At 35.9% G+C, this 13,338-nt stretch overlaps 3 protein-coding genes across 5 annotated transcripts; 2 read left to right on the top strand and 1 right to left on the bottom strand.

Moving 5' to 3' along the window:
• The first annotated feature begins 738 nt into the window (after positions 1-738).
• LOC140056154 (testis-expressed protein 47-like) lies at positions 739-5,776 on the top strand. Of its 3 annotated transcripts, none has more exons than XR_011846728.1 (8): positions 739-882; positions 1,090-1,162; positions 1,339-1,646; positions 1,807-1,866; positions 2,548-2,611; positions 3,190-3,285; positions 3,516-4,272; positions 4,326-4,694. XR_011846728.1 is itself a non-coding variant. In XM_072101433.1 (8 exons), exons 1-7 carry the CDS (start codon positions 793-795, stop codon positions 3,557-3,559), a joined length of 735 nt encoding a protein of 244 aa, XP_071957534.1. In that variant the 5' UTR covers positions 739-792; the 3' UTR covers positions 3,560-3,562; positions 5,670-5,776. The 3 variants fall into 3 exon arrangements, 2 of the variants coding, with proteins under 2 accessions (XP_071957534.1, XP_071957533.1); XM_072101433.1 differs by lacking the exon at positions 4,326-4,694 and adding an exon at positions 5,670-5,776 and having other exon boundaries at positions 3,516-3,562; XM_072101432.1 differs by having other exon boundaries at positions 3,516-4,694.
• LOC140056153 (heat shock factor protein 1-like) lies at positions 4,703-11,950 on the bottom strand. Its single transcript, XM_072101431.1, has 11 exons — positions 11,740-11,950; positions 11,229-11,337; positions 10,973-11,097; positions 10,688-10,806; positions 9,867-9,995; positions 9,378-9,441; positions 8,264-8,679; positions 7,880-7,985; positions 6,728-6,754; positions 6,285-6,330; positions 4,703-5,803 (listed from the first exon to the last, which is right to left on the bottom strand). Exons 1-11 carry the CDS (start codon positions 11,833-11,835, stop codon positions 5,679-5,681), a joined length of 1,362 nt encoding a protein of 453 aa, XP_071957532.1. The 5' UTR covers positions 11,836-11,950; the 3' UTR covers positions 4,703-5,678.
• A 31-nt stretch (positions 11,951-11,981) lies between these two features.
• LOC140056156 (exosome complex component RRP41-like) lies at positions 11,982-13,297 on the top strand. Its single transcript, XM_072101434.1, has 3 exons — positions 11,982-12,189; positions 12,410-12,616; positions 12,727-13,297. Exons 1-3 carry the CDS (start codon positions 12,028-12,030, stop codon positions 13,087-13,089), a joined length of 732 nt encoding a protein of 243 aa, XP_071957535.1. The 5' UTR covers positions 11,982-12,027; the 3' UTR covers positions 13,090-13,297.
• Positions 13,298-13,338: the final 41 nt, after the last annotated feature.

Genomic DNA, 13,338 nt, shown 5'->3' with positions numbered 1-13,338 from the left:
AGTTTATTTGAAAGGCTGCCGTGAAATCTATCCAGAAACGATTGTTTGTACGGCGACCGGCTGTGTGGTTTTAAAGGCCAGGTGCGGGCAAAAAATTTCTATTGATCATACATTCCAATAATTATCGATCTATAGTTTCCCCTATGTTTCATAATTTTTGGGATTTTATTTGTGTTTACACAAGCTTTTTGAAAATTACCACTTTCTTATCAGTGGGGGGATAGTTCAAATTACACAGTAAAATCTCTATTCTTTTGTACACAAATTTTGAAAATAGAGAGGCATTTTAAAAAGCTATGAAAAATAAACGGTGTGGTAAAAAATGTTATCAGATGACTAAATATAGGTAATATAACTTGAATTTTACATTTCTGGTATTTTTATTCAACTTTAGAATTTTATTTTCATGTTATAGCAAAAATTATCCACCGTATATCCACTATCTTTTTTCACCTTCTAGGGAGTCACCAGACATGTTATTACATTATGTTAACTACCTATCTACTGAAAAAAAGTCTTCCTAGTTTTTTTGGCAGAATTTTGCCAAATTTTGTATTTGACCATAATAGGGGAAATTCATGTTTTTTCGTCTTGATTTCTGTTACAAATATTAGATTTATGTACAATTAACCAGATATTATTTTTAAAATTCCTGCCTGTACCTGAGCTTTAAAACAATTGAGGGAGCTCTTCAACTTTTGTAAGTAGTGTTGCTTGGATACATTACGCTCGTCAAGGCTATAGAGCAATTTGTTTTATTTACTTCCCTTTTTAAAGTGTAAAAATAATAATATGGGCGATGCAAAAACAGATTCAATGTATGAAAGTGCCCGTCTAAATCTTTTAGAAGTGATTGAAGACAGAAACAGGGCATTGAATAAGGTTACAGTTGGTTTTATATACAATACTAACTTGTCTTTTTAGATCGTTATATGAATGAACGGGAGCTGTCAATGACAATGTGGATCAGGTCCGCTGGCATACTCAACCTAGGGCTAGGCCTAGTAGTAGTAGATAGGCTAGGGCTTAGGCCTAGAAAAAAAAGGAGTCAAATATCTTTAAAAATATTATATTGGTTTTATTTTTCAGAAATCGTTATTGCATCGGTTGGTGTATGTTGCCAAACTTTCAGAAAATCTCAATGACAAGAATGATCTTTGTGGTAATTTTTGTTTACATTTTTATTTAGGCCTTGGCTTGGCCTATTTTTTATTTTTTTATTTGAATGTTTTGTATTAAATTAAGTTAATTTAAAACAATATTATAATAGGCATATCCTAGAGTAGACTAGGTCTATTGACAATAAACAGTCTATTATAGTGTGTGTTTTTTTTGCAGTGCATTATGATAAACAGTTAAAATACTGGCAGAACCACTACCAAGGAGACAGCGCCACCGGCTTACTTCTCGTCTATCCAAATTACTTTGTACATCTTGTTGAAACGTGCAGCGAAGAGATCATCTCGATCATTAGGGACTTAAAGGAACTAACAGAGGCAGAGGACAGTCCAATCAGCAACAGCAAAATTCTTGTCATTTCGAGCAATGTATCCAATCGGCTGTTTCAACAATGGTCGTTCAGGGTGCTAAATTTGCCTGCCTCACGATTGGAAGAATATGAAACAAGCGAACCAATAGAAAAGCTTGTAAGATTCAGAAAAATTGTATGCAAAATGAACTTGTAATGTGCAATGGGACAACTTTAATTTTTCCCATTAATTTTCCCAATAACCTCGTCTATTTGCTATAGTTTGCATTGAATGTTTCATGACAAATATGATGGCATCTGTATATGTTTCGTTTAAGGTACCAGAATGTTTGACGTTGATACTAAAACTTGGGGCGTACCTTGCTAAGCAACCAAAGGTAATGGTTCATAATCAGAAATATTTTAGATTTATCACCAAACACGTACCTTAGCAATCACACACACACTTTTCTACATAAACAGTGGCGTAATGGCTATGAGCACTCACCAGCTAAACCCAGGGGGCCTAGCTAGAGCTCAGGGGGTCCAGCTAGAGCTCAGGGGGTCCAGCTAGAGCTCAGGGGGTCCAGCTAGAGCTCAGGGGGTCCAGCTAGAGCTCAGGGGGTCCAGCTAGAGCTCAGGGGTCCAGCTAGAGCTCAGGGGGTCCAGCTAGAGCTCAGGGGGTCCAGCTAGAGCTCAGAGGGTCCAGCTAGAGCTCAGGGGGTCCAGCTAGAGCTCAGGGGGTCCCAGAGCATGAGAGGCCTTAAAGTGCAAAACCAGGAGCCTTTTTCCCCTACATTACACCACTGTACACAAACATAGGAGGAACTTTTCAGTTTATGATTGTAATCCAACCTTTTCAGCTCTGGTTGGAATTTGATGTTTTTATACCTTAATAAATAAAAAAAAAATAAATAAATAACTTTTCAAAACTGTGTTTTGAGTTAGTGTTTCTTTACGACGTAGTGCGACTATTGTCAGTGTTTTGAATTTATTCAAAACTAGATGATCCCATATTGTAGAGTTAAGACATACCATGTGTGCCGGAATGTTTTTCTAACATAATTGTTTCTTACCAGATAACACAAAGGAATATTATGGACTCCCTACATGAGAAAGTTCCAGATTTACTCATTCCCCAAGGTAAATCATATTTTTTTTTATTTTTTTTTTTATTTATTCAATTTCTGCCATATACATAAATAAAGAAGACAAAACAATTATAAAAGGAGGCACGGAAAGACCAAACAGGTGCTAAACACCTATGCTAGTTGGTCAACCCAGAACAGAGAAAAATAAATAAATTACGTTCTACAATAAAAACATCGACAAGAAAGCGACCAACTACACACATTTTCAATATCAAAATTATTTAAAAAATAAATATTGAGATAATTAAGTAATTTGGTTTTAAAAGAACTAACAGAAATAAAAAGAACTAACAGAAATATATATTTTAAACTATGAATTTAAAACTATGACAGGACTTAAACCAAGGAGACGTCTTGTTGGTAAGCTGGCAAACTACTAAGCCACAATACCACTACATAAGCTATGACAATGATTATTTTCAAGAATAACCCTAACCCATTTGAAATGGTTTTTTTTATACGTAACATCAAAATTATGCAGAAATTCATTGACCAAGAAAAAAAACATTTTTCCCACACTTGACAGCGAACCAACAGTTTTCTTAACAAGTAATTTTGTTTCCATTGTAGATCTTATTGGTTACTTGCTGCGATCACCTGAGCTTTTTACGCCACAAAGTTACCTTGAGAAATATGACCAACCATTTGATATAGTATTGGATAATGGTAAGTTACAGCACCGGTGGTGCAATGGCTATAAACACTCATTGGCTAAAGCCAGGGCCCCACAACATGAGCAGTCTATTATGCAACTATCCAGCATTGGAGGGCCCTTTAGGAGTGCTAAACCAGGGGCACTTGGCCATGTGTGTTATGCCACTGCAGTTCACATTTAGACAGGCTACACCAATTTTTAAAGATGCACTTTTTTACTCAATTTTTCATTTTTATTTCAGAATTGGTATGGCCACTACCAACCAAGAACTTTCCCATATATTAATTGGTAATTCAACTAACTTGGGATTTGTAAATATAATTTATATCTAGCAAAAACAAGCTGTAATTTTAAAAACTTAACTGGTCTAAATAACTGGTAGCTGTCCTGTGTGTCACCAATAGATACTGCTGTATGTAGTTCTGAAAACAAGTATATTTTATTACAATTAATGGAAATGCATGAAGAGCAAACATTTGTACAGTACTTACCATGCAATCTGTTGGTGCCTCACTCAGTGCCATTACTCCACATCCTCCTCTGAACAGAATGCCTGTCAATCTTAGATTAAATTAGCAGAGGGGAAATTGGCTATATAAACAAAAATAAAACCACTAAACAATTTGTTTCATATGACTATTATTTAAACTTCTCATTATTATGTACAACTTTTTCCTGCCTAAAATTAAACAATACAGAAATGCTATCAAAATAAATTGTATCAACTCAACTCTTTCAAATTATACTTCTAAAATAATTACAGAGAAAGCATATATTACAAGCATTATTCTGAGCAGGTCATGCAGAAATATTTAGTCAGGAGAATTTTCAGAAGTGGAGTTTACATAGGTCATGGAGCAACATTGACCTTGCCCACAATTCACACATCCTCAATCCACGATTTGTCTTAAGAATATGCCACATAATATTCAGAATATGTTTCGGGCCCCATCCCACTTACAGTATTACCTGCCCACCCTCAACCCAACCATCCCTAGGTACCCTAACATCCCAGGCACCCTAACATCTCCAGGCACCCTAACATCTCCAGGCACCCTAACATCCCAGGCACCCTAACATCTCCAGGCACCCTAACATCTCCAGGCACCCTAACATCTCCAGGCACCCTAACATCCCCAGGCACCCTAACATCCCCAGGCACCCTAACATCCCAGGCACCCTAACATCTCCAGGCACCCTAACATACATTTCTCCATAATCTTATAGCCTTATGATATGTAACATTTCTTTTATACAAAAACAGAATAAAAAACATTTTAAAATTGTATCTATAATTAGTACATAATAATGGCAAATTATTTGATAAATTATCCCATTATTAATATTTACAATTCAATCTGGATTGTTCCAATAGCTAATGTCAAGATTTACAATAACCATTTACACTAGGACAATAACGATCGACAATAAATAGACAAATGTGCATTTTTCATACACAAAACAAAAGAAATATAAAAACTTTTCATTCTAGAACTATAGAATAACCATCTATGCTTCCTTTGATGAAAATAATATTTTCACACGTCCAATCAAATGACGTCATGATTAGTAAGAGCAATAATATCGTGACAATACAACGATTTTATTGTTTTTATTTATCCAGACGTCATTTGATTGGAATTTTAAAAATATTATTTTTATCAAAGACAGCATAAATGATTATCCTATAGTTCTAGAACGAAAACCTTTCTAATTTATTTTGTTTTATGTAAAAAAAATGCATGTTTATATATTTATCGTCGATCGTTATCGTCCTAGTGTAAATGGGCCTTAACAACAACTATTCAAATGAAAACGCATGAAATAAAAATAGTAATGCCATGAAAGATTAACAACCTCCAATAAGTTAAAGCGGTTTAAATTTACAATGAATAAATGTTCGTACATTATCATCATTATTATATTAGCAAACAGAATGAACACATGGTATTTTCACATTTATGTTGTGACATAAAGCATGATTCTTAAATGTTAAGTCTATTTATTTAAGTATTATATGATTATTATTGATTTACGAATATTTAATAAATGTTTATAAATCAAAAGGATACTGGGTAAATAAGTTGCTCATTTTTTATCTAAAAAGTATGCATTTTACACTTTGATCCAAATTGAAACTGATCAGAAAACTTGGTTCATTAAATATTAATATCTCAAAATATTATTAATATTAAATATTATAAAATAAATAACCTGCAGTACATATTGATAACATTGCTTACAAAATATCGGTATCAATAATTGGGCGAAAAAAACTTTTTTTTTAGAGACAGCTTGATTTTTAATAAATTTTCTTATTTCAAAGTTATTGTTTTATAACAAAATTCCAGTTACTTGGAATAAATGTTAAGATGCTTTATCTTAATATATATAGAATTGTATTCTATGCAAGTTGTTCCTCGTTGGTGGCGTCATCCGTAGAATCGTCGGTGTTCAAGAATGACGATAACAATGAATCGCCGTCAAATTGGGCGTTGGAGATGGGCTGGTATTCAACTAGTTCGTTACCTGGAAAAAATGTGAATTTAAAACATATCACATCATATTTAGCATTATATGACTAGTCTGTTTGAGGAGATCTAGTTCCTCAGACCCCACGCTGTTTCTATGAGAGCAGTTTAAAGGCAAATTTACACAGACGAGCGGTAACGGTAAGAGGAAAATTGCGTAGCTTGTGCCACGTAAAATCTGTATCTATCCCGAGTGAAAACCGTTCGCTCCGCGTTGTGTGTAAATGGTCATAAGGAATAACATGTTGTTATATTTTTATTACCGTTACCATTCGTTTGTGTAAATTGGCCTTAATGTAAGTAACCAGTTGAGAATGCCTATTAATTCTAAGTAAAGTGCGTGTGTAAATAATACCGAAATACCCTCATCAATATATATCCTTTGTGGTTTAAGGGTCAATATTCACAACCTGTAAGTTAGAGAAGCCTGTTGGTCACACAGTTTATTAGGACAGTGCATTATAGTAGTATAAACTTACCTGAATGTTTTCCGTCAGGTGCTGCAGCTAACTTGCTCAAAAAATCCTGTGAAAAAATAATAATAATAATGCACATGAAAATATATATGCTAAAGATGAGGACATATAAAAGTTGAGTACTGAAGTGCTGTTACACCATATTATACTATATATTATAGAAATGCTATCCAATCAAAATGCTTCAATGAATATACAGTACCACCAAGCAACAAAGAAACTAGATAGGCAACTTGTGTAAGCTGTCTGTCTACACTATCAAACTAGTTTGACAAAAGAAGTGTGATGTGCCCAAATAAGGTTGTGGTATGCCCAAATATGATAGTGATATGACATCATCATGTCCATATATGGGCACGTCACATTTTGTTGTCACATAAAGTTTGATAGTTTAGACAGAGCTTTACACAATAAAACACTTTTTAAGCCTACAAATAATTGCATACCTGGTCAAAAGGCTCGGGGTAAAATACCTGAAAAACAACCATCAAAAATATTAAAAACTTAGGTTGTGGGGGATAACTTATAATATCTGGCAATACAGTCAAGGAAAAACTCAGTGGTATGTGAAAGAGCGACCAAATTTTGTAACCCAATTTCGAGTGTGAAACCATCTGATGGTGTATTACAGAAAATGCCTAAGATACTGGACACATTTAGATACAGTACCGAGAATCAGCTAATTTTGTTGCGTTCCAAGGCGGATGCTTGTTCAAATGTCTGAAACTATGTAATATAACGTAGTTCCTCGGGTACGCCCGGGGAACTACAGTATATATATATTTATACTGTATGATGAAGGGCTAGAGAGTTGCCCGAAAGGTTTACTCATTTTTTTGGTTGTTTTACTTGATTGATTTAGTTTTTTGCTATTTTTTTTTGTATCTCTGTTAACATCCAGCCACTGATACCCACAGCATTGTCATTTTTTCAGTAATTTGCCTTTGGATTTATATATATATATATATATATATAAACAAATCAGGCAAAGAACATTAATTCTAAACCGCCCGGTGATATACTGAAATTTAATTAATTAATTTGAAACGATAAAGATGAGGAAATCTGTGAGAATGAGAAAAAGTCGCCCCAACCGAGACTCGAACTCGGACCGCCTGCTTGATATGCAGATGTCCTAACCATTAGACCACTGGGGCTTTCATGGTATTGTTCGAACTCGATTGGATAGCGACTCTTTAACATTCTCGGCGTGGTACGGCGGAACAGCACTAGTCCTCAGTTGTACGCACGCGCACCAGAGATCAAATTGATACGCCCTCATCTTACAGTATTTTTATTCACGAGGCGGGATCTCCGAAGAGATACTTTTATATATATAAACAAATCAGGCAAAGAACATTAATTCTAAACCGCCCGGTGATATACTGAAATTTAATTAATTAATTTGAAACGATAAAGATGAGGAAATCTGTGAGAATGAGAAAAATATATATATATATCAGCCATAGAACATTAATTCTAAACCGCCTGGTCATATACTAAAATTTTATCAATTTGAAATATATATATGAATACAAAAAATTACATATTATATATTGATAAATGAGATTTAAGAAAGTTGGTGTAGTGTTACTTACTGGTAATAGTGTATCTGGGTCTAGGCTGTATTGTCCGTTTGTTAGCATTTCATGAATAAATTCAATGTTTGATTGTACGTTTTCAATATGTTCAGATAGTTCTTGTCTTTAAGAAAATGGAAAAAAGGGTTAGCAATTATTAATACAAACTTGACACTTTATATCATGCAGTATATACAGTGGCATAACGGCTATGAGCACTCACTGGCTAAACCCAGGTGGCCCGGAACAGTGCCTAGAGGAAAAAACAGGCATTAAAAGACTAAAAACATGGCTTCAAGCTTAGGGTTCCTAAACCAGGGGCCTCGAGCCTCTGCGTTACACCACTGAGTATATAAGAGGCTGATGAAGATTTAGGTCGTTTAACTATATAGTAATACTAACTTGTGTTCATCAACTGAAAGAGGGCGCTGTAATACCAACGAATTGCTTGGTTCCGTGTGCTTTTTGTCTCCGTTTCTAGAAACTGTTTGTAGAGGAATATCTTGAAGAAATTCTAAAGATTCTGAAGGCTCAATTTCGGTAACGACGTCCGAGTTTGTATTGCTCGAAGGAGATACAATATCAAAATTCTGAATCTCTGAAGGAGATTGTATGATGGGTTCGGTAAGTTCCGTCAAAGTAGCTTCAGGCCCGTCAACAGCCGGAAGTAACACTTCATCAGGAGGAGTGAGGGAGTCTGTACTAGATGCATTTACTTGGAAAGCATCACCAAGTGGATTTAAAAGTTCTGAGAAGAATTGTTCAGTTGCCGCTGCCGAAGACGGTTGTAATGCGGAAGCAATTGATGATGAAGCCGTCTACGAAAGAAAATGACAAATTGATTAAACAGTGGTGGTCACAAAGCTGGCTTATTAATTCTAGGATCCTGGGTTTAAATCCTAAAGATTAATTAAAGCTCTGTCTACACTATCAAACTAGATGTATTGTGCCCATATATGGACATGGTAAAGGTAAGCTTAACTGGAAACTGAGGAGATTCGGATTAGGCCCTCTACGGCCAGTAGTGCAGTGCCTACCAGATCAGCACACGGGGAGACGATCCCCTACTCTTTTCAAATAGTGTACCAAGCACTGTTAAGTACACGGGACCAACGGCTTTACATCCCATCCGAAGGACGAGGCAATGAGAGTAAAGCATCTTGCCTAAGGATGCAATTAGTATGGTACAGATAACCTCGAACCCATGCTAGTCCAATATTACCATTACACCATTACTCTCCAGTATATACAGCACCCGCCGCGATTTCTAGACGGTCTCCCATCCAGAACGCAACCGGGCCCAACGTTTCTTAACTTTGGTGATCTGACGAGAACCGGTGTTTCAACTCAGTATGGCCGTATTACTGTGATGTAATATCACTACCATATTTGGGCAAAATCACACCTTTTTTTTTGTCAAACTAGTTTGACAGTGTAGACAGATCTTTTAGACTACAGTACTATACCTATACTGCAAACAGATAATCTGTATTTATTGCAGTGAATGTGAGCTTACCTCAAATGTTGGCATTTGTTTCCTAGTTTTGGGGTTCTGTGCTGCGTCTTGTATCATTAATGGCCTGCATAAGAAATATATTAAGATCAATGTTAGTGATATTAAGGGGTTACTTTGTTGGCTTCCTACTGCATTTACATTGCATTGTGAATTTATATTTATACAGTGTATAACCCTTCAGTCAAAGCCTGGTTTCCCAGAGGGCCCAGTTATGATCAGTGGCTGTGTGTGTACTAATACACCGGGGTGACCCCCTACTCGTCTCAAAAGCTGTACTTGGTCCTTTAAAGTGCACATAAACTAGATGTGGACACTGGACCTACGGTTTATAGTCCTTATCCGAGAAGACTCTTTCTACCACCACAACCATGGAGCGAGTGAGCCTTGAACCCTTGCCGATGTTATGGTTATGTATTTATGGTTCCACTGTCTTGTAAAATAAGATAATCTAGATTTAAGTCAAATAATAAGATGTTGTATTATTCAAACCTTTTTCTTTTGACAGGCCTTTGTGGTATGATTGACATTAGGAACTGAATCAGCCTGTGCACAACTTGCTGCTGTTTGCTGTGCTTTTGTCTCAGTGTAATCACCTCTTGCCATAGCCCCTCGTTTTCCCTGTAAATAAATACAACATTTTAATTTTAATGCATTTTAATACTTAAAAGTATTATGAAATAACATTCTTAAGAAATATTATTTATTGGAAAGTATTAATACTACTTGATAAAATGTGTTTTGAGTAGATAGGTGCAGGACCAAAAAATCTTGAATCTTTTTCATTGTAATTTTAAGTAGGTAGGGGGAAGGGGAGACCCTCAAATCTCTGTCTATGCACACAGAAGAAAACCCCAATATTAAGACAGTAAATACTAATGAAATGTTATTTGCACCAGTATCCAGGGGCATTGAAATACTGTACAGACATAGACAATTGGCTAGTATTTGGACAATGAGCTATTATCTGGACAATGGGATATTATTTGGACATTGGGATAGTATTTGTACATTGGACTAGTGTTTAGACATTGGGCTAGTGTTTAGACATTGGGCTAGTGTTTGGACATTGGGCTAGTGTTGGGACACTGGGCTAGTGTTGGGACGTTGGGCTAGTGTTGGGACGTTGGGCTAGTGTTTGGACGTTGGGCTAGTGTTTGGACGTTGGGCTAGTGTTTGGACGTTGGGCTAGCGTTTGGACGTTGGGCTAGCGTTTGGACGTTGGGCTAGCGTTTGGACGTTGGGCTAGCGTTTGGACATTGGGCTATTGTTTGGACATTGGGCTAGTACTTGGACATTGGGCTAGTACTTACCTTTTCATGGCTGTCAACCTAGAGTCCATATCTTCTTGTTTGCCTTTCAACTCCTGCACTTCAGTTAGTACCTTAGTGACATCATTAGCCTTTACTTTTATATCCTCCTTTGATGTTCCCTACAAAGTAAGAATTAACATTATATTTTTCTTTTTCCTTCTTAATTTAATCATTACATAATGATGCAAAAAACAAGAAGAATGTAATGTTGACCTTTAAATCCAACCAATCACTGGCCTGCATTTTACATGAGGAAATAGCTATTTGATTGTACTGTAGGTTTACCTTTCGTTTTATTTCTTCCAAAAGTTCCTTCTGTCCTCTTCGGAAGAAAAGGTGTTGAAATTCAATTGCATCGCCATCATACCTCATCCCTCCTTGCTCTGGATAGCTGACTTTCCGAAAGCCATCTAAACAAATTTAATTAATTAATTCTGAATACATTCATATTGTATGCATATTAATTTGTTGTTGAATTTAATGAATAAATTAGTACATGAAGATGTTTTGCACAATTTGAAATTGCTTCAAATATACTCACACATATTGAGTTGTCTGACAAAGCTTGCCATGTTATTGTGCTTAAAATAAAGTGGTAACACAGTTTTGGCAAACCCACTCTGATCCAAAACACAGAAACTTGTCCCAGTCTGAAAAATATAAATAAATAAAAACTTAGTTGACCTGCAACATAAACTTAAATTAAATCATATTTTATTCTTCTTGTGGTGAACTGGAGTAAATAAGAATAGATTTCATGCAGCAGACGACATTTATTAATTAATAATTAATTGGGAACTTTTTATAAAATAATTTTATAATTACCTAGGCCTATTGATTAATATATTTTTTTTAAATTCTAGACTAGGCCTACTACCCTTACTAGGACTCGGAGGTAGGACCTAATAATAGGCCAGTTTATCTGCTCATCCTGTCTGTAGTAGTGTGATTATAACCTATAGGGCCTAGCCTGAATAGGACTAGGCCCAGGTTAGCTAGATGTCCGCTAGCTAGAAGTGGTAGGGGAATCCCGACGAGTTCTGTTTACGTACCTCGCTCCATTCTATGTAATCATCTGTGACCTTATCTTCAACTAGCATCCATAGTTTGTTGATAAACGCTGGAACACTGCTTGCAGTGTTATCCATATTATATTTACATGTAGTCTTTGTAATGCAAGTTTACTAAATTTTGACTTTATTTTATTAAAGACGTTTACGATGTCAAAATGCAAAATGGCAAAATCACGTCTGATAGCGCCCTCTATCGATTTGAGTTTAACCTTTGAACTTATTTATTATATAAAACATGTGTTTTATGATTTAATACTCTCTAGAAAAATGGAACTTTTGTCTGATCAGGGCTTTAGAGTTGACGGTCGAAAGCCGCATGAATTAAGAAAAGTACAATGTCGACTAGGAGTACTAAATGATGCTGATGGTTCGGCCTATATTGAACAAGGAAACACAAAAGTTTTAGCCGTTGTTTATGGACCTCATGAGGTAGAGTATGTCTGTGTATGAGGCTGTCTATTGGCACGGAAAGGAAAGCAGTGCATGGTACACATTTAGAGAGGTTTCTATAGGCACGACCGACCGTGTGGAAATATTAGTATTTTCTATTGACACGACATTAAAATTTATTTTTTATTATCAGCAATGTCAACATTTAATGCTTTGTTTTTAATTGTTTTTTCAAATTAAAAAAAAACATTTTTTTTAGGTACGAGGCGGTAAATCGAAGTCGCAACATGACAAGGTTATTTTAAATTGCCAATACAGTATGGCAACGTTTAGTACCGGAGAGCGAAAACGACGACCAAAGGGAGATAAACAATCGCAGGAGATATCGTTGAATCTTAGAAGAGCATTTGAGGCTGCAATATGTACCGAGCTTTATCCACATTCCCAAATCGACATTTTCTGGCAGGTACCTAAATAATGGTGTACACATTTTATTTGATAAAAATCCATTTCACAATTAATTTTCAGAATAAAAATCTGTAATTCTTTGTTTATTTCTTACCATATTTGTTTTAGGTTCTTCAGTCCGACGGCGGTAACTTAAGCGTTTGTATCAACACAGCAACCTTAGCATTGATTGATGCCGGCATACCAATGAACGACTACGTCTGTTCTTGCTCTGCGAGTTTTGTCAACGACACCCCACTTTTAGATGTTAGCTACATAGAGGAATCTCAAGGTGGGCCGGAGATGGTGGTGGCGCTCTTTCCCAGATCGGAAAAGATCGTACACCTTAAGATGACGTCGCGGCTTCACATGGACCACTTGAGTAAAGTGACGGACTTGGCGTGTAAAGGAAGTCGGGATATGTTTGGCATTTTAAACCAAGCGGTGCGTTTACGTGTCAGTGGATTGTCGCAGTCGATGCAAGTTGGTTGATTTCAGATTCGGACATGTGACCTTGCCAACCTGCACTACTACTGGACTACCACATAATTTATCAATGATAATTCCATGTATATTTGACAAATACAATAAATTTATAGTGGGTTTAAATGTTAGGGTATAAGTATCTAAAACAACACTAATTGGCTTGTTTACACTGTGTAACTTATTGTTTGTAAAGAAAATTAAATAAACAAGTTGTTCATTTTAGAAAGGTTGCTGTTTGTGTCATTTTTGTCAGGG

The sequence above is a fragment of the Antedon mediterranea genome, chromosome 8 (assembly GCF_964355755.1).
Source record: "Antedon mediterranea chromosome 8, ecAntMedi1.1, whole genome shotgun sequence".
Taxonomy (NCBI): domain Eukaryota; kingdom Metazoa; phylum Echinodermata; class Crinoidea; order Comatulida; family Antedonidae; genus Antedon; species Antedon mediterranea.
Note: the sequence above shows the minus strand (reverse complement) of the source record. Positions and strands in the feature narration are given on the sequence as shown.